Source organism: Dermochelys coriacea, chromosome 3 (assembly GCF_009764565.3).
Source record: "Dermochelys coriacea isolate rDerCor1 chromosome 3, rDerCor1.pri.v4, whole genome shotgun sequence".
NCBI lineage: Eukaryota > Metazoa > Chordata > Testudines > Dermochelyidae > Dermochelys > Dermochelys coriacea.
The window spans coordinates 165368973-165390368 of record NC_050070.1 but is presented as its reverse complement, the minus strand read 5'-3'; the positions used below and the strand labels follow the sequence as shown (position 1 = coordinate 165390368).

The 21396-nt window shown below is 41.3% G+C and overlaps 1 protein-coding gene across 3 annotated transcripts in view; it reads right to left on the bottom strand.

Annotated features, from left to right (window-relative positions):
- Positions 1–21396, bottom strand: part of GPATCH2 (G-patch domain containing 2) — a 181587-nt gene that overhangs the window by 32764 nt on the left and 127427 nt on the right. The window contains exons 7-8 of one of the 3 annotated variants that reach the window (XM_038396695.2): positions 12783–12822; positions 7100–7170 (exon numbers count right to left, since the gene is read on the bottom strand). The exons of 1 other annotated variant lie outside the window; for it this stretch is intronic. In XM_038396695.2, coding sequence (XP_038252623.1) covers positions 7100–7170; positions 12783–12822 — 111 coding nt within the window. Of the gene's footprint in view, positions 1–7099; positions 7171–12782; positions 12823–21396 lie in introns of those variants that run through there. One more of the 3 variants, XR_006280242.1, reaches the window with a different exon arrangement.

Below are 21396 nucleotides of genomic sequence, written 5' to 3'. Positions count from 1 at the left end.
AAAACTTTCGCATGCGTAAGGGCACTTTCATGGAACTTTGTGACTTGCTTTCCCCTGCCCTGAAGCGCAAGAATACGAAGATGAGAGCAGCCCTCACAGTTCACAAACAAGTGGCAATAGCCCTGTGGAAGCTTGCAAAGTAGACAGCTACTGGTCAGTCGGGAATCAATTTGGAGTGGGCAAATCTACTGTGGGGGCTGCTGTTATCCAAGTAGTCAACACAATCACAGAGTTGCTGCTATCAAGGGTAGTGACTCTGGGAAATGTGCACGTCATAGTGGATGGCTTTGCTGCAATGGGATTTCCTAATTGAGGTGGGGCGATAGACGGAAAGCGTATCGCTATCTTGGGACTGGACCACCTTGGCAACCAGTATGTAAACCACAAGGGGTACTTTTCAATGGTGCTGCAAGCACTGGTGGATTACAAGGGACGTTTCACCAACATCAAAGTGGGATGGCGGGGAAAAGTACATGACGCTCGCTTCTTCAGGAACTCGCATCTTCAGGTCTGTGCGCCTGCTGCCTTTCCTGCAGCTCCACCAGACGCCGGAGCGTATCAGTTTGATCCCCCAGTAGCCTCAGCATTGCATCCTGTCTCCTCTTATCACGCTGCTGCCACCTCTCCTCTTGCTCCCGCAACCTCTCATCTTGCTCGTCCCTCCTGTCCTCGTATTCATTTTCTGCTTTCTTGGACTCTACCATTGTTTGCCTCCACACATTCTGCTGAACTCTTTCAGTGTGGGAGGACTGCATGAGCTCAGAGAACATTTCATTGCGAGTGCGTTTTTTTCACCTTCTTATCTGCGCTAGTCTCTGGGACGGAGATGATAGGGGGTGCGTTGAAACATTTGCAGCTGCAGGAGGAAAAAAAAGGAGAGTAGTATTTAAAAAGATCTATTTTAGAGAACAATGGGTAGGCTCTTTCACAGCAAACCAAGCTGTTAACATTACATAGCACATGTGCTTTCGGTACAAGGTTGCATTTTGCCTCTTATATTGAGAGCCTGCTGGTTTGGTGTGAGAGATGACACACGCAGGGCCAGTTAACAGAATTCGGCTTGTAGACAGCCATGGTAAGCCACAGTCTTTTGGCTTCTTCAACCTTCATAACATGTGGGAATGGTTTCAAACAGCAGCACTCTCCTTTCCCATACCAAGCACCCACTGGGTTGGCCATTTAAAAGGAGGGGCTGCGGTTTTCAGGTTAACGTGCAGCATAAACCCAACTAAACCCCCCTACCACCCAATTCTCTGGGATGATCGCTTCACCCCTCCTCCTACCGCATGACTTGTATCAGGGAAGATCCCTGCCAACCACACGCGAACAGCTCAGTGTAAATTGTTCCCCCCATTCTGTGGCTAAAAGCAGGGATGATTTCTTTTCAGTCACAGGCAAACAGCCCTGCAGGAAAGGCCACCTCTGAATGTCCCCTAACAACCACTGGAGGATTTCCGCCCATCCCCAGACAGACTTTTCCAGTACCTGTACGGGCGGCAAATGCATCCCAAGTCTTCAGGGCTAATTAATGATTAAACATGCTTGCTTTTAAACCATGTATTATATTTACAAAGGTACACTCACCAGAGGTGCCTTCTCCAGCTTCATGGTCCGGGAGCCCACCTTGGGAGGATATTGGCTCCATGGTGATAACAGTTCCTGGCTGTTGGGGAGAACAGTTTCTCCACTTGCCTGTTGTGCGCTATCCTCCTCCTCATCTTCCTTGTCCCCAAAATCCTCATTCTTGTTGCGTGAGATTCCCCCCTTGCAGGTGTCCACGGACAGGGCTGGGGTAGTGGTCGGGGCACCCCTAGAATTGCATGCAGCTCATCTTAGAAGCAGCATGTCTGGGGCTTTGACCTGGCGCGGCTGTTTGCCTCTTTGGTAGGCTTGCCTGAGCTCCTTAATTTTCACGTGGCACTGCTGTGGGTCCCTGATATAGCCTCCGTCCATCATGCCCTTGGAGATTTTTTCAAATATTTTGGCATTTCATCTTTTGGAATGGAGTTATGATAGCACGGATTCATCTCCCCATACAGCGATCAGATCCAGTACCTCCCGTTCGGGACTGCATGGTCACCTGTGCTGATGAGCTCTGCATGGTCACCTCTGCTGATGAGCTCGCCATGCTGGCCAAACAGGAAATGAAATTCAAAAGTTCCCAATGCTTTTCCTGTGTACCTGGCTACTGCCTCTCGGTTGAAAGTGCGGTCCAGAGCGGTCAAAATGGAGCACTCTGGGATAGCTCCCGGGAGGCCAATACCATCAAATTGTGTCCACACTACCCCAAATTCGACCAGGCGATGTAGATTCAGCGCTAATCCCCTCGTTGGGGAGAAGTACAGAAATCGATTTTAAGAGCCCTTTAAGTGGACAAAAATGGCTTCGTTGTGTGGACAGGTGCAGGGTTAAATCGATCTAAGGCTGCTAAATTCGACCTAAACTTGTAGTGTAGACCAGGGCTAACACTTGTATTCAACAAAAGATTTAGCTGCATATGCATATAATAACCTTAAATACAATAGCTTTACTTAGAGTTGTTTATGATTATGCTAAAGAGTGGGCCAAAACCTTTGCTGGTGTAAATTTGTCAGGTTCCATTGGTTTCAACAGAGCTTTGCTAATTTATAACTTTTAAAAGGATCTGGCCACATTTGTAAAGATCTGAAAGATCCATTTCAAGATTCCATACACAGCAATGAGACTTCAAATTTATTAGAAAGGTACAATTCATTAACTTTGTGCATATCAGCTTCATCTGAACCAATGATTTTTTTCATAAGCTTGAAAGAAAAGAAATTTTGTCCCTCCACACAGATGGGTGAAGTCGGGAATTTTAAATGCAGCAGCAAGGTGGTCAACTCCCTTCCAGAGGGAATGGCAACTTAAAACTATATCAAGCTGTAGGAGACCTCCGACTGTACTGGCAAGCTGGAAATCCCACCCACTCTATTTATACTGGTAACTTAACCCAATGGATTTCATCGATAAGGATAAGTTACTGTGTGTTTGCAAGGTGGTATGCATGCTTACTTTTCACATAAATAGTTTTTCCGTTTGTTTATAACAACTTCTATAAAGGTAAAATATTAAGTTGTTGAGATTTTGGATGGTGGCAGGGAAATGAGAATCAGGCTCTAAATATGCACTTATGGAGAGAATTCAGCTCAACGGAGGACAATTTTCTTTATATAGATTCATAGATACTAAGGTCAGAAGGGACCATTCTGATCTAGTCTGACCTCCTGCACAGTGCAGGCCACAGAATCTCACCCACCCACTCCTATGAAAAACCTCACCCATGTCTGAGCTATTGAAGTCCTCAAATCGTGGTTTAAAGACTTCAAGGAGCAGAGAAGCCTCCCTCAAGCCAACCATGCCCCATGCTACAGAGGAAGGCGAAAAACCTCCAGGGCCTCTCCAATCTGCCCTGGAGGAAAATTCCTTCCCGACCCCAAATATGGCGATCAGCTAAACCCTGAGCATATGGGCAAGATTCACCAGCCAGATACTACAGAAAATTCTTTCCTGGGTAACTCAGATCCCATCCATCTAATATCCCATCTCAGGGGATTTCGCCTATTTACCCTGAATATTTAAAGATCAATTACTTACCAAAATCCCATTATCCCATCATACCATCTCCTCCATAAACTTATCAAGTAGAATCTTAAAGCCAGATAGATCTTTTGCCCCCACTGCTTCCCTTGGAAGGCTATTCCAAAACTTCACTCCTCTGATGGTTAAAAACCTTCGTCTGATTTCAAGTCTAAACTTCCTGGTGGACAGTTTATACCCATTTGTTCTTGTGTCCACATTGGTGCTGAGTTGAAATAATTCCTCTCCCTCTCCTGTATTTATCCCTCTGATATATTTATAGAGAGCAATCATATCTCCCCTCAACCTTCTTTTAGTTAGGCTAAACAAGCCAAGCTCCTTAAGTCTCCTTTCATAAGACAAGTTTTCCATTCCTCGGATCATCCTAGTAGCCCTTCTCTGTACCTGCTCCAGCTTGAATTCATCCTTTTTAAACATGGGAGACCAGAACTGCACACAGTATTCTAGGTGAGGTCTCACCAGTGCCTTGTATAATGGTACTAAAACCTCCTTATCCCTACTGGAAATGCCTCTCCTGATGCATCCCAAAACCGCATTAGCTTTTTTCACAGCCATATCACATTGGCAGCTCATAGTCATCCTATGATCAACCAGTACTCCAAGGTCCTTCTCCTCTTCTGTCACTTCTGATTGATGCGTCCCCAATTTATAACTAAAATTCTTGTTATTAATCCCTAAATGCATAACCTTACACTTCTCACTATTAAATTTCATCCTATTACTATTACTCCAGTTTACAAGGTCATCCAGATCCTCCTGTATAATATCCCGATCCTTCTCCGAATTGGCAATACCTCCCAGCTTTGTATCATCTGCAAACTTTATTAGCACACTCCCACTTTTTGTGCCAAGGTCAGTGATAAAAAGATTAAATAAGATTGGTCCCAAAACCGATCCCTGAGGAACTCCACTGGTAACCTCCCTCCAACCTGACAGTTCGCCTTTCAGTAGGACCCGTTGCAGTCTCCCCTTTAACCAATTCCTTATCCACCTTTTGATGTTCATATTGATCCCCATCTTCTCCAATTTAACTAATCATTCCCCATGTGGCACGGTATCAAACGCCTTACTGAAATCTAGGTAAATTAGATCCACTGCATTTCCTTTATCTAAAAAATCTGTTACCTTTTCAAAAAAGGAGATTAGGTTGGTTTGGCACAATCTACCTTTTGTAAAACCATGTTGTATTTTGTCCCATTTACCATTGACTTCAATGTCCTTAACTACTTTCTCCTTCAAAATTTTTTCCAGGACCTTGCATACTACAGATGTCAAACTAACTGGCCTGTAGTTACCCGGATCACTTTTTTTTCTTTTCTTAAAAATAGGAACTATATTAGCAATTCTCCAATCATTCGGTACTACTCCTGAGTTTACAGATTCATTAAAAATTTTTGCTAATGGGCTTGCAATTTCAGGTGCCAATTCCTTTAATATTCTTGGATGAAGATTATCTGGGCCCCCCGATTTAGTCCCATTAAGCTGTTTCAGTTTCGCTTCTACCTCAGATATGGTAGTATCTACCTCTATATCCTCATTTCCATTTGTCATGCTACCATTATCCCTAAGATTCTCTTTAGCCTTATTAAAGACTGAGGCAAAGTATTTGTTTAGATATTGGGCCATGCCTACATTATCTTTAACCTCCACTCCATCCTCAGTGTTAAGCAGCCCCACTTCTTCTTTCTTAGTTTTCTTCTTATTTATATGGCTATCGAACCTTTTACTATTGGTTTTAATTCCCTTTGCAAGGTCCAACTCTACTCTACTTTTAGCCCGTCTCACTTTATCCCTACATGTTCTGACCTCAATTAGGTAGCTTTCCTTGCTGATCCCTCCCATCTTCCACTCCCTGTATGCTTTCTGTTTCTTCTTAATCACCTCTCTAAGATGCTTGCTCATCCAGCTTGGTCTACAACTCCTTCCTATGAATTTTTTCCCCTTTCTTGGGATACAGGCTTCCAATAGCTTCTGCAGTTTTGATTTAAAGTAATCCCAGGCCTCCTCTACCTTTAGATCCATAAATTCTTCAGTTCAATCCACTTCCCTAACTAAATTCCTTAATTTTTGAAAGTCACCCCTTTTGAAATCAAAAACCTTAGTTGCAGATTTATTTTTGTTAATCCTTCCATTTAGTTTGAACTGAATTAGCTCATGATCACTTGAGCCAAGATTGTCCCCTACAACCATTTCTTCTATGAGGTCCTCGCTACTCACCAAAATTAAATCTAAAATGGCATCCCCTCTAGTCGGTTCAGCAACTACTTGATGAAGGAATCCATCAGCTATCGCATCTAGGAAAATCTATACTGTTGAAAAATATACTGTTGTTCTGAGCAAAAATATGATTTCCGAACTATGCTTACCAGGAAATTGCTTTCAAATATCTTTAAAATAATATTTGTTTACCTTGGAAGACAGTTAACAGATGAAAGAGTCTTATAAATTGTGTGAAGATGATGCATAACAGATTCTGCTTTACTGGTGGAACCAACCACTTGGAAGATGTCATCTGAGCTTTCACACAATTAAAATTAAGTCTTTTCATATTTAATACTCTCATGATCTAAGTGAATCTAAGAGTCTCAGACTCTGGCTATTAATAACATCCACTATTTACTAACATGAAAAATATGGGTATATCCACGTAACTAAAGATCCTGGATATATTGTGACGGCCACGTGCCTATTCTCCCTTAAAAGTGGGATATTACCCAAGTCTTCAACTTATTATTATTGTGTTATTGCCTTTTCAAACGAACTTATTTGTCATCCCAAATAATACCACTACAAATTAAAATAAAAGTTGTGTGTAAATAACCGGTACTGTATACAACAAAGAAAACATGTCTGTAATTTTCTGTACTATAAAGCAATTCTGTTACAGTGACTATTGGGGAAGAAGGGGGAATTATATACTATAAATTTAAAACATATAAAAGATCCTTGAACAGTCATGTACCTGGGAGATTTTACTATGATTTTTTGTCACTGTTGTTTACTGCAATGCTTGACTCCCCCCGGGACAAGGTTTGTTTTCATAAAGTTTGCTAATCCAGTGTTTTTGGCTTTTTAACAGGAAAATGAAATTTCTAACCATGCTGCAAGATTGACACAAATGTTAAGCTATTTTCAATTACCTGTATTGTTAAAAAAGATGTATATATAAAGATAACACAATAGCTGCTTGACTCTTAGAGTTATATTGCAAAGTCAGGAACCCTACTTGGTCACCCATTTTATCCAGCTGTTTAATAACATTGTTATAATCAGAGTAAATACATTACTTTGATATAATTATCATTCCAATCCAATATACAAATGTTGACAAAAGATTAAAATTACACAGAAAAGGCTATAAAACTAAGTTACAGATAAAAAAAATCCCATCAAGAATGGAGTCAATCACTACATACAATTTTGGGAGACAGGAATGATAATAAGTTAGTGATTTTAAAGTATATTTTCACCTTTATCTTACCTGCTAGCTGTTTTTACTGAAATATTTTTCTTGTGTCCTCTCTCAGATCGGTTATCCCGCAGGAGCTGAAGCTACACAAAAAACATTCACAATTGTGTTGGAAACAAAGCCATTTTTATTTAAAAAAAATGTTATTCTAGCTTTGTCATCTTTTTGTGTTTTTATTTTTTTTAAATTAAGTATTATATATTGGATTTTAACAGTGTCACTTATGGCAAGACCACTAGAAATGTTAAAAGTTGAGGACGTAGTGCATTCTTGATAAATTCATGGTCAATCATTACAGCATTTTAATAAAATTTTGTGAAGACACACGTAGAGTTAAGGTTATAATTACGTATCCATTAATTTTAAACCCACCATTATTCAAACTTTGTAGTTATAGAAAAGACACCTGAAATCAAAGAATTTCAGAGTTCCACAAATATTACCCTGATTCGGAACTGTGAAAAGCCTATGATTCTTAAGAATCATTCATAAGTAACTTACACCTTCAAAACTCTCTTTATTATGAAAAGGGATAGAGAAGCTCACTTTAAAAGACTTCTCAGATTAGCACTGGTATCTAATAGTTAAGCAATATTTATAAACTCTGCTGAGACCGAAAAAGTTGAAATTTTCAGAGTAACAACAAAAGCTAAATACCCAATCTTCCTAACACTTATCTATTAGCTAGAACTGGTGACTAAAATAATGTAGATTCTAGACCAATCTATTTTTGAAATTTCTCCCAAATAAATACAATGTGAAGACTTTTCCAAAATCAAACTATTTCATTTTCAAAATGCATCTCCCAACTGATATGATACTTCTCAATATGAGGGTGATATGGCAATGACACATTTAGAAATAGCTGCAAAATAATTAACAAGAAGAAGTGCAAACTAATAGCAAAATAAACTAAAATCATATTTTGAAGGGAACCAAGCCTTCAACAAAGGATACAAAATATTGAGAACTGAACTGAAGATTTAGCTACACAAATGGCTGTGGAGACTAAGGCAGCACTTCACCGAAGGCAGTCAGAAAAAAATTAGGGGGACACACTTGGGGACTTCACAGTATCACTGCAGAGATGAGCAAGTGCTTCAAATAACCAGGTTAAGAGGTCTTTTTGTTGTTTAATAGTTTACCTGCTACATACTTCTATCTTGACTAGATAATTACATAAGCTCTAATTTAATACGTTTACTTCAAAAATTAAATAATTAAACAGAACAATATTATTATACCATACGAGGTAAAACCTATAGTTATACAAGCTGGCCTTCCATAGGAAAATTTTTGTAAGATGCTGCAAGGGTGAATTTTTATTAGTGTTAAACTCATTTTTCTCCCTTCTTTTACAGGTTCTGAAGTGTAGACCCATCACAGATGACTAGTTTCTCTTTCATGTGATGACATTACATTCACTACATGATTCAGCTACAGTCTGAAAGTTATTAATTTACTGGACCCCCCAATGCCATCACCAAAACTACAAAAGTTTTCCTAATTATTTTACAACCCTTGAGGTGAAATTATTTTAAAAATGATAAAATAATATATTTTTGGATAAAGTATTTATTTATTTACCATTACCGGCATTATTCACTTGCAGGTTTCAGCTTGGATGAGATATCACCAGAATAACGGATGCTGGGACACCACTTAGCATGGAAACCTGCATGGATAGCTGCATTTCAGAACCTTCAAAAGTAGTACTAAAGGTACAAGTTAAGTTAATTATGATAATATTAGTAATTTAATATTAATAAGTTAATTATAATAATAATTTGAGACATTAAGGATAACAAATTAATTCTTTAAGTTTAAACTGCAACTCACTAAGTGTTACTTGTTACAATCTGTAAATTTGACAACATAAAGCCAGCTTTTAAAATGTTAGTGTGTTTCTTCCACAAGAAATGAAAGTTTCAAAATGACGTGAGGTAAATATCATATAAAGTTGTCTGTGTAGCTGTTAAATGTCAGCCAGCTTACTGTAACATGTATTATAATACTTTCACAATTTACAGCTAAAACTATAATTTTTTTTTTTCATCCTGTCAGGCTTGAGGAAGTAAAATTAGTTGAGAGAGTGTCTGATTGTGAGTTTGAAAGAAGGGGAAGAAAAGCACATATGCTGATTTAACTCTGAGCTATCAGAGCTAGTGGAGTTCAGAATGGTCCTAAAAATCCAATGAATTTTCTAAAAATCTCTTGCATCTTACTGTGTTACTTATTGCTTTCTATGATGCTTAAAATGCATTTGCTACAACTTCAGTGGGTGTAAGTCAGCATAGATCCATTGAAATCAACTGAGCTACATCAATTTGCAGCAGAGTAAGATATGACCCAATGAGTTACTCTAGAGGCTTGATGTACTACCGATCTATTCGATTACTTTTTCTGAGTGTTTGAAAAGAACTAATCACAGGTTTCAGAGTAGCAGCCGTGTTAGTCTGTATTCGCAAAAAGAAAAGGAGTATTTGTGGCACCTTAGAGACTAACAAATTTATTAGAGCATAAGCTTTCGTGAGCTACAGCTCACTTCATCGGATGCATTTGGTGGAAAAAGCAGAGGAGAGATTTATATACACACACACACAGAGAACATGAAACAATGGGTTTATCATACACACTGTAAGGAGAGTGATCACTTAAGATAAGCCATCACCAGCAGCGGGGGGGGGGGGGGGGGAAGGAGGAAAACCTTTCATGGTGACAAGCAAGGTAGGCTAATTCCAGCAGTTAACAAGAATATCAGAGGAACAGTGGGGGGGGGGGGGGGGGAAGGGAGAAATACCATGGGGAAATAGTTTTACTTTGTGTAATGACTCATCCATTCCCAGTCTCTATTCAAGCCTAAGTTAATTGTATCCAGTTTGCAAATTAATTCCAATTCAGCAGTCTCTCGTTGGAGTCTGTTTTTGAAGCTTTTTTGTCGAAGTATAGCCACTCTTAGGTCTGTGATCGAGTGACCAGAGAGATTGAAGTGTTCTCCAATTGGTTTTTGAATGTTATAATTCTTGACGTCTGATTTGTGTCCATTCATTCTTTTACGTAGAGACTGTCCAGTTTGGCCAATGTACATGGCAGAGGGGCATTGCTGGCACATGATGGCATATATCACATTGGTAGATGCGCAGGTGAACGAGCCTCTGATATTGTGGCTGATGTGATTAGGCCCTAAGATGGTATCCCCCGAATAGATATGTGGACAGAGTTGGCAACGGGCTTTGTTGCAAGGATAGGTTCCTGGGTTAGTGGTTCTGTTGTGTGGCGTGTGGTTGCTGGTGAGTATTTGCTTCAGATTGGGGGACTGTCTGTAAGCAAGGACTGGTCTGTCTCCCAAGATCTGAGAAAGCGATGGCTCGTCTTTCAGGATAGGTTGTAGATCCTTGATGATGCGTTGGAGAGGTTTTAGTTGGGGGCTGAACACTACGGTGCTAATAAGCGATGGTCACATAAACACCACCCTATATCGGAAACCTACTGACCGCTATTCCTACCTACATGCCTCTAGCTTTCATCCAGATCATACCACTCGATCCATTGTCTACAGCCAAGCGCTACGATATAACCGCATTTGCTCCAACCCCTCAGACAGAGACAAACACCTACAAGATCTCTATCATGCATTCCTACAACTACACTACCCACCTGCTGAAGTGAAGAAACAGATTGACAGAGCCAGAAGAGTACCCAGAAGTCACCTACTACAGGACAGGCCCAACAAAGAAAACAACAGAACGCCACTAGCCATCACCTTCAGCCCCCAACTAAAACCTCTCCAACGCATCATCAAGGATCTACAACCTATCCTGAAAGACGAGCCATCGCTTTCTCAGATCTTGGGAGACAGACCAGTCCTTGCTTATAGACAGCCCCCCAATCTGAAGCAAATACTCACCAGCAACCACACACCACACAACAGAACCACTAATCCAGGAACCTATCCTTGCAACAAAGCCCGTTGCCAACTCTGTCCACATATCTATTCGGGGGATACCATCATAGGGCCTAATCACATCAGCCACAATATCAGAGGCTCGTTCACCTGCGCATCTACCAATGTGATATACGCCATCATGTGCCAGCAATGCCCCTCTGCCATGTACATTGGCCAAACTGGACAGTCTCTACGTAAAAGAATGAATGGACACAAATCAGACGTCAAGAATTATAACATTCAAAAACCAGTTGGAGAACACTTCAATCTCTCTGGTCACTCGATCACAGACCTAAGAGTGGCTATACTTCGACAAAAAAGCTTCAAAAACAGACTCCAACGAGAGACTGCTGAATTGGAATTAATTTGCAAACTGGATACAATTAATTTAGGCTTGAATAGAGACTGGGAATGGATGAGTCATTACACAAAGTAAAACTATTTCCCCATGGTATTTCTCCCTTCCCCCCCCCCCACTGTTCCTCTGATATTCTTGTTAACTGCTGGAATTAGCCTACCTTGCTTGTCACCATGAAAGGTTTTCCTCCTTCCCCCCCCTGCTGCTGGTGATGGCTTATCTTAAGTGATCACTCTCCTTACAGTGTGTATGATAAACCCATTGTTTCATGTTCTCTGTGTGTGTGTATATAAATCTCTCCTCTGCTTTTTCCACCAAATGCATCCGATGAAGTGAGCTGTAGCTCACGAAAGCTTATGCTCTAATAAATTTGTTAGTCTCTAAGGTGCCACAAATACTCCTTTTCTTTTTTTGAAAAGAACTAATGTTCAAGATACAAGAGAAGGAGAAAGGCTTATTTACACAAAGTTCTTGTTCTGTCAATAATTTATTGCATTGCCATGCATAAGCATTTTTCAAAGTCTGAAAGGATGGTCATCAGTTAAGCAACACTCCACTATTCAAATGTAAATGTTTTTTTGTTAAATTCACTGATCTTAAGTATGAGGTAACCAACATACAACTTTTGAGATTCTGTGCAGTTTCCAGGGGAACAGGCAGGCTATGATTGCTTTAAGCTATCTCTGTGCCATCCTGAGCTGGGGCTACTCCCCTGATAGAATTTAGACAGCCCTGCACTCCTGTCTAAATTACAGCAGATTCCCTGGGCTTCTCAGCTGGCCATAACACTGTCTGGAATCCCCACAGTCATTGCAGCCCTCCCTCTACACATCCCAGCGTGCCTCCTACACTGAAGCTCATGAGCTTATGTCTGCCTTCTGTAGGTTATGCACTAGGAGAATCCTCATCGGGCAGGATTTAACAGCCCCTTTATACTCATCTGACTCTTTTACCTAGAGTAACAAAGAAGAGTGGGGTGTGGATTTCATCCTACAAGTCTGTTCTTACATAGTTTAAATTTCTTAAATACTGTGGAAACAATGTCAGGTGTTCTCCATTTTATAGAAGCATTAAGACTACAGTTTTAGAGAAACAGGCACTATTGTTAATAACAAACTGGTTATCAGGATAAAATATTCTGAAATCTTAAACTGGTAATAAAACTGCACTGTGATGCTTATCCAGTATCATTTGGCAAGCCAGCTTATTAACCAAAAGACCTTTTGAAATACTTAGCTGCTAAGTTTTCTCAGTAGCTTGCAAGGAAACGTGGAATTAAGGCTGCTTTGCTTCTTATGTATTAAAATACTGACCCAATAGTTTTGGAGTAGAGATAGTTAAATTCCTTCAAATATATGAAGTAAACTGCTCTTGATCGAAGTGGTTCTTACCTGGCTATGTTCCTTCCTAGCCCCAGGGCTAAACCAATGGCTGTGGGAGAAAAAGAAAAGAAGAGTTTAGCAATATAACTACCTAAGCGCGTGCTGTCATATGACCAGTTTGTGCGTGCTTTTGGGTATTTTATTGTCCACCAGGAAAATACAGCCTTAAGCTATGCTTTATTTTAATGGGATATTTTATGGAACTCTCAAAGTCTGTTACAGTTTTGATAGGAATGTAAGAATGCACTCGCGCTGCAAATTTCCGCTTCTTAGGCAAACTGAGTAGCCATTAGCTTTACATTTAATTATGTTCTATTAAATTAATTTAATTCGTAAATGCTAACATTTTACATGTCTTAATCTGCATATTGAAATATATGCTATTAATAACAATTTAATTCTATCGTTATTACTGAAGTGTAAACTTTTAATTATTAGAGTTTAACAGATCTATAAGCACTGAGGGCTAACTGGTATATGTTAACACATTAGCATTTCACCAATTGAGGCTTGGATTTGAATTCTATTTTCAGTTGTAAGTTGAGATGGTCTCATGTTTCAAAACTGTCACGTAACTTGGCATTACTGACAATCTTTTACTTTATAGAAGCAAACCACTGGAATAGTAGGAGGGCTGCAGGTCATGAATGAAATATAGGATGAGCTAGCACAATGCTTTCCCACACTGTATTCACTGGAGGTTTTAAACTGGCTTTTACGTACACCAAGAAAAGAAACAGGCTGCAGGCCTCCAAATGTGACTACAGTGGCATTACACTGGGATTTAACAGCTACTATTGGGGACAAATCTCAAATCTAGGAAGAGGAAGAAAAAGAAGAAGAGCACCTGGAACTAAACCCCATCCTTTCCCTGCCTCAGTATATTGCCCTTGATCTTGGGGGAAGGGCAACTGTGATAAATCAAGGGGGGGGGGAGCTTGCTCCCTTTTATAGACACCCAGCCAACCAGCTATCTATAAAGTCCTTCTTGGTGGCTGCTTGCTTTACCTGTAAAGGGTTAAAAAGTCCCCCAGGTAAAGAAAAGGGAACGGGCACCTGACCAGAAGAGCCAATGGGAAGGCTAGAACTTTTTAAAATTGGGGAAAAAAGTTTTCCCTTTGTGTTCTGTGTTGTTCTCCAGAGAGAGGGGAACAGAGCAAGGTCAGGACAATGTAAGGTGACCAGATGTCCTGATTTTATAGGGACAGTCCAGATATTTATAGGTGCCTACTACCCCCCATTGCCTGTCCTGATTTTTCACACTTGCTCTCTGGTCACCCTAGGGCTATGACTATGCTGTAAAAAGCTTTTTGCCAGGCATGGAAATCATCAGATCATACCTAGAACTACTGAAATATGTGAGTAGATTAGGAAATGTCTAGTAAGATGCAATTAGGTTTCTTTCTTTTATTTTCTGTAAGGCTTGTGGACTCCTCTGTGCTAACTCCAGATGCTTTTGTTTGCTTGTAACCTTTAAGATGAACCCCCAAGAAAGCTATTTTAAGTGCTTACTTTTCAGAATTACTCTTTTAAAATCTAGCAAAAGCCTAAGTTCCTAATTTTCTTTCTTTTTGTTTTTAATAAAATTTACCTTTTTTAAGAACAGGATTGGATTTTTGGTGTCCTAAGAAGTTTGTACATATGTTGTTAAATTAACTGGTGGCAACAGCTAATTTCCTTTGTTTTATTTCTCACCTCTTCCTGGGGGGGAGAGAAAGGGCTTGAGGGTACCCCACAGCAAGGAATTTCCAAGTGCGCCTTCCTGGGATCTGAAAAAGGGGGACTGAATTTGGGTGGTGGCAGCGTTTACCAAGCCAAGGTCAGAGAAAAGCTGTAACCTTGGGAGTTTAATACACGCCTGGAGTGGCCAGTATTAATTTTTAAAATCCTTGTGAGTCCCCACCTTCTGCACTCAAAGTGCCAGAGTGAGGAATCAGCCTTGACAGCAACATAGTTCAATGCATTAAAATAATACATAGAAACACCACCACACTGTTTGTAAATGTGGTTGAACTTGTTCTAGCTGCGAATGGGCAATATTGTATAATCAGAAAGAGTGTGTTTTCAAAATGATCCCTTGAAGTACTCAATCGAAAGGTTCCTCAGGCCATGTTTACTGAAAAACTCCTATTTTTGAACATCTCCATCACCATGCTCAGATTTCTCACATTGCTGCAGTTACTAAGTAATGACAGGCCACGCCTTCTCCCTCCAGAAGCTACACAGGACACAAGAAGATTTTTGAAGACTCAAGTCAGTCTATCAGTGGAAGCAGCAGTGTAGGAATCTGTAGAAAGTATTCAGTAATGTTACCAGATATTGGGTGTTGAATCAAACATATTGCTAAAATGTAAACTGTGTCTTCGCAGAATTAAATGGATCACTAACTGAAAAACAATATTAGTTATTTCTAACCCTGTTTATGGGCCTCTAAACAGAAAATAATTTAATGGTTTGTCCACTCTGATTTCTAAAATGGTTAAATTTAATATAGTTTAACAGCTTAACAGTTTTAAACTGAACTTTTTCCAAACCCATCTAGAGCAACCTCAGAACCCCTCTAAAAACAGTTTGGTTAATGGATTTGCAGGAAAAGTAGTGACCCTGGAAATTTTTGTACTGTTCTCAAATCAAGTGACCATTGTAATATAAATCAATAATACCCCAGCTACTTTTTCTACTTTTATAGTGAAGAGAAAAAAAAAGCAGGAACTGGAAAGTGTGAGGCTGAGTTTGCACACTCATACATAGAACAGGTGGGGGGGGGAGGGTGTGTGAAGAGAGCAAGATCGAGAACACATGCATGCATAAGTTAACATAATAGAAGAAAGGTCAGAGCCTTCTCAGCCCAAGCTGTGCAGGAGTCCATGAATATAAGTTACTTCCATTAATAAATAGTGTAAATCAACTGTGAGGCCCCATATTTAGGAGGTAAGAATAACCCTTTCCTGCTAGCATAACTATCAGGAACTGTCCTGTTTACCCAAACACTAAGAGGAGGTTACTTATGTGTAACTGGAGGTTCTTAAAGATGTGTGGTCCTTATCTGTATTTCACTGTGGGGTTACGCATGTGCACTGTGTGCCCAGAGCCGGAGATTTTGAAAATAGTGTCCGTTGGTCCACGCCTGCACTCTGGCACCTCATGCCTCTGAAGGAGGGGATAAAGGGTGGGACGGACCAACTACTTGATAAGATCTGAAGCAGAGGGGAAGGAGGGCAGGTAGTGGAATATAGATCAGGACCACACATTTCAAAGCACCTCCAGTTACTGGTAAGTAACCACCTCTTCTTCAAGTGATGGTCCATATTGTATTCCACTATGAGTAACTGGCAAGCAATACCTAAGTAGGAGAAGGGTGTGAGGATGTAGGCAGTAGGACTGAATAGAGTACCACCGTCCCAAAAGAGGCATCAGCAGAAGAGTCCTGCACTACGGCATAATGTCTTGCAAATATGTGAATGAAGCCCCACATGGCCGCTTTACATATGTCCAGGAGGGGTACCTCCTGACGAGACACCATAGTTGTTGCTTGCACTCTAGTGGAATGAGCTCTTACCCCATTGTGGGGGCTGCAGGGCATGATTCGAAAGCTGACGGCGGAGTAGAATGCCAGAGATCCATTTGGAGATTCTCTGGGAGGAGATGGCGTGCCCTCTGACTCTTTCTGTTATAGCAATAAACAGTCTCGGGGATTTGTTTTCTGTAGGTAGAAAGCCAAGGCTCACTGAACATCAAGAGAGTGGAGTCTTCGTTCCTCTGTGGAAGGGTGTGATTTTGGCAAAAACATAGGAAAGTAAATGGATTGGGTTAAGGTGAAATTCCAAAATTACTTCGGGGTGAATTTGGGGTGTAGACCTCAAAGAAACCTAATCCTTATGGAATATCTTTATGGAATTATGGAATATAGAAGATCTGCCATCATCACTTCAAGTTCACCAACCCTTCTCACTGAGGTAATGGCTACAAGAAAAGTGACCTTCACTGAGATAAAAGACATGGAGCAAGTAGCTAAAGGCTCAAACGGGGGGGGGGGGGAGGGGGGTTACTGAGAGAACAAGGTTCAGGTCCCACAGAGGAACAGGGTTCTGAGTAGGTGGGAAAGTTCTTATTAGGTCTTTCCAGAATCCATTGACCAGTGGATATGTGAAGACTGAGTGGCCCTCAAAAGGTAGATGGTATGCGCTGATCGCCATCAAGTGGACTCACAAGGAGCTGATAGAGAAACCTGGTGTTTTCAGAAATAGGATATAGTCCAAGATGACAGAAATATCTGTAGTCTCTGGGAGAACACCTCCTTGTTGTGCCCAAGAAGAGCAGCACTTCCATTTAGCTAGGTAACATTTTCTAGTAGAGTCCTTTCTATTATTAGAGAGGATGTCTCATACAACTGTGGAGCATGAATGTTCTAAGGATGATGCCCACCCAAATATGAAGCCCTGAGAAGTGGAGTGGATGTGGATCGGGGTGCCTGATCTTGCCATTCCACTGAGTCAGGAGCTTGGGGAACATTAGGAGGCCTGAGATTGAGATGTTAATCCTCTTGCAGAAGGCGTAGAGAAGTGGGACTTTTGAAGCCTCAGTTTGTTATGTGAAAAAGAAAAGGAGTACTTGTGGCACCTTAGAGACTAAAATTTATTTGAGCATAAGCTTTCGTGAGCTACTGAAGTTTGTTATGTGGTGGTTCCTAGGGCCTGATAGAAAAACTGTTGAGCCATGTGTCTAGATTTGGCTGAAACTTCCTCTTAGGGGCAGGTGTGTATATCTCCAGTGAATAGAGGGTAGCCCTTAAAATCCTTCAGGGTATGGAGGAACTCCTCCGTCTTCTGGTTGAAGAGGTGTGATTCATCCAAGGGGAGGACCTTGATGGTGTAATGGATTTCCCTAATGAGCCTTGTGCATGATGAAGGGAGAAGCCATAGCTCTAGAAGAGGATTTAAGCAGCATCGACTGCAGATTGGAAGGTGGTCCTGGCTATCAGTTTGCCTTCATCTACCAGAGCTTGAAAACTAGCTCTGTTCTATTGGAGAAGGCTGTCAGTAAACTCCGCAAACATGGCGTAGTTCAGGAAATCCTATTTAGCCAGTAGTGCCTGATAATTCGGTATCCTGAACTGAAGGCTAGATGATGAGAAGACCTTTCTTCCCAGAAGATCCAGGCGTTTTGCCTTTGTCTGCAGGAGTAGACTGGTGATGTTGCTGTCTAGACCTTTTAGAAGCAGCATGGACCACCAGTGAATTGGGGACAGGGCGAGAAAACAAAAATTCTGCAACCTTGGCAGGCACATAATGATGCTTCTCTGCCCCTTTGGAGGTGGGAGGAGTGTGCCAAACTGTCCTAGCTGGATCCAGTATGGCTTCATTAACAGGAAAAATGATTCTGTTGAGTCTGGCAGCATGCAAGATGTCTAGGAGTTTGTGCTGGGAGTCTTGGATTGACTCAAGGGGAATCTGAAGCTCTCCAGCAACTCTGCAGAGGTCCTGGAACTGCTTAAAGTCATTCCGGGGGGGGGGGGGGGAAAGAAGGGGCAGAAGAGGGAGGAAGGGACATAGAATTCACTTCTTTGTCTGGGAATGATGATGGCAATCTTGCTGGCAGATCTGAGCATCCCCTTGGAGGGGTGGCAAGGGTAACTCCCTGGCAAATTGGATCAATTCTGCAGAGGGGTACTCATCCCAAGGTCCCTGATATGGCCAGTAGGAGGGATAGATAGGTGTCATGGGGCCCCCCCATTGGATGAGGTACCAGTGGCTCCTAGTTAGATAAGGCAGAGGTTGGTCCCAAACCTGTGTGGGTCTTTTGGGTGGTGAAGGATACGTAGGGTAAAGGAAAAATGGTTTATCAGATGGCTTTATCTCCCTATGAGGAGAAAGCTGATTCTGGTTCCAGTAGCAATACCATCAGTTCTGTTGGAGGGAAGATGTATTCTGTGTATAGGACGGGTGATAAGCTCCTTCCAGCAGTCAATTACTTTGGAGGTGACATCTCCCTCGAAACGGAGGGAACTGATGGAGGAGGGGATTCTGGATCTGGGAGAGCAAAAATGTCCTGTGAGGCAGCAACAGATTCAGATCTTCTGGTGTGAGAGGGGTTCCGCTTGTCCAGGTGGTCAGAAACTATGAGGAGGGTGGTATTTGAAGTTGACAGTTATCAAACTTCATCAGTCCTGACAAATCCCAGGGTTTAGTAGGAGCCGGGGATGACCGTACTGCCAGAAAACAGGCCGGTACTGATAGAGCCCAATGCTTATGGGCGTTCTTGTCATGAGACTTAGTCTCTTTCTTGTCTCTGAGACTTAGTACATCCTAAGTCCTCATAGGCCGAGCTGGTAGGCTTGCTCACAGCAGAGTCCGACTTCTTTGATGTGGACTTTGAGGAAGACTTAGTTTCATACTCATGAGAAGCCTGTGGGGGTAGATTCTCCCACACCAGAGTTGGACTTTGCAGCAGGAGGCACATTCCTTGCTGAATCAGGCCAATGTACAAGGGATGTTCCCTAGCCTGGATCCAATTTGGGCCTCATGGACTTCTCCATGAGGTATTTTCAGAGACAAAATTCACACTTTTCTCAGGTGCAACTGGGGAACGATTGGCAGATACTGCACCTCGCTGTGATGTGAACTTCTCCAAGGTAGTACAGGGCCTGTGGTCATCACTGACCAAGAAGGATCATGGGCAAGAAGCACGGAGTTTGAAGCCCAGAGTTCTGGGCATAGTCCACTACTCCAATGTGGTACCGGGGAGGAAGGTGTCCCCCTGGGAGACTAATCTAATGATAAACAATTAAACTATTAAAACTATTGAACTATTTACAAACTAGATAATTCTTATTTTGTAGAAAGAAGCCGAAACTGCAGACACTTAAGGTTCTGACCCAGACCACATGGTGGTAAGAAGGAACTGGAGAGGCACCTTATTATCCCCTCTGTTGGAGGCACAAGGTGAGCCAAGGTGCATATAAGGACCAATGGACACTTCTTTCAAACTCTCCAGCTCTGGGCATAAGTCCGCAGTGGAATACAAATAGGGACTATCATTCAAAGAAGAAGGTGGGGTATTTACATCACACTAACAGTCACATAATTTTGACTGTTTCATAATTTTGGCTGGGAAAAAAATTCCAATGATGCCTTTTAAAAATAAAATAAACGTAAAGTAGATTATCATAAGATTATCTATTCATTTTCTTATTTTTAGGTTAATCACTAATAACTATGTAAAGACATGCCTTTTATGATTGTGAGCTTTTTGGTAAACCTAGTTTTTTGGATTCCCTGTTTGAAAAAAGAAGAAGAAAATAATGTCTTTTATTATTGAAAACTATTCAAAAGACATCAGAAAAACATTTCTACTAACAATATCATATGAATACAACCACTGGTCTAATGATATATTGGACTATCTAATGGTACCCAGTGATGTCAGTGTGACAGATTTGGTCACAGAGATCCCCTTGGGATTGTTACCTGATGTGCCAAGATTACCTCTGAGCCCGTTTTCCCTGGCAGCTTGGGACTCCAGAACCCTGCCTTGTTGAGCCAGACACACTAGCCTGCTGCAACACAGACCCAGGGTCCGGTCCTCCAGCGCCCAGCTCCCAGTGGGATCCAAACCCAAATAAATCTGTTTTACTCTATATAAAGCTTATACAGGGTAAACTCAAATTGTCCGCCCTCGATAACACTGATAGAGAGATTTCAGAGTAGCAGCCGTGTTAGTCTGTATTCGCAAAAAGAAAAGGAGTACCCGTGGCACCTTAGAGACTAACAAATTTATTAGAGCATAAGCTTTCGTGATGAAGTGAGCTGTAGCTCACGAAAGCTTATGCTCTAATAAATTTGTTAGTCTCTAAGGTGCCACGGGTACTCCTTTTCTTTTTACTGATAGAGAGAGATGCATAGCTGTTTACTCCCCCAGGTATTACTTACTTACTCTGGGTTCATTAATAAACACAAGTGATTTTATTAAGTATAAAAAGTAGGATTTAAGTGGTTTCAAGTAACAACAGACAGAACAAAGTAAGTAAAGCAAAATAAAACAAAACACGCAAGTCTAAGCCTAATGGATTAAGAAACGGATTACAGGTAATATCTCGCCCTCAGAGATGTTCCAATAAGCTTCTTTCACAGACTAGACTCCCTCCTAGTCTGGCCCAATCCTTTCCCCTTGTACAGTCCTTGTTAGTTCCAGCAGACATCTCAGGTGGAAATAGGAGTTCTCTCAGGACTGGCTGCCCCTTTGTCCTACTCCACCAACTTTTATAGCTTTGGCACAAGACGGGAATCTTGTGTCTCTCTGGGTCCCCACCCCTCCTTCTAAATGGAAAAGTACCAGATTAAAGATGGATTTCATTACCAGGTGACATGATCACATGTCCTGTGAGACCCCAGCCTCCATCTTCCTGGGCTGGCCCGCAAGTACACAGGAAGGTTTGCAAGTAAACAGAGCTATTTACAGTTCACTGATTCTGAAGCATCCTTAATTGCTTCCACTTAATATGTATACATCACTAATACGTTTATATCTTATTCTCCTAACTTCAGACATAGAAATAATACATGCAAACAAACAGGACGAACACACTCAGTACATAATAAGATTTGTAATGATACCTTATAAGAGA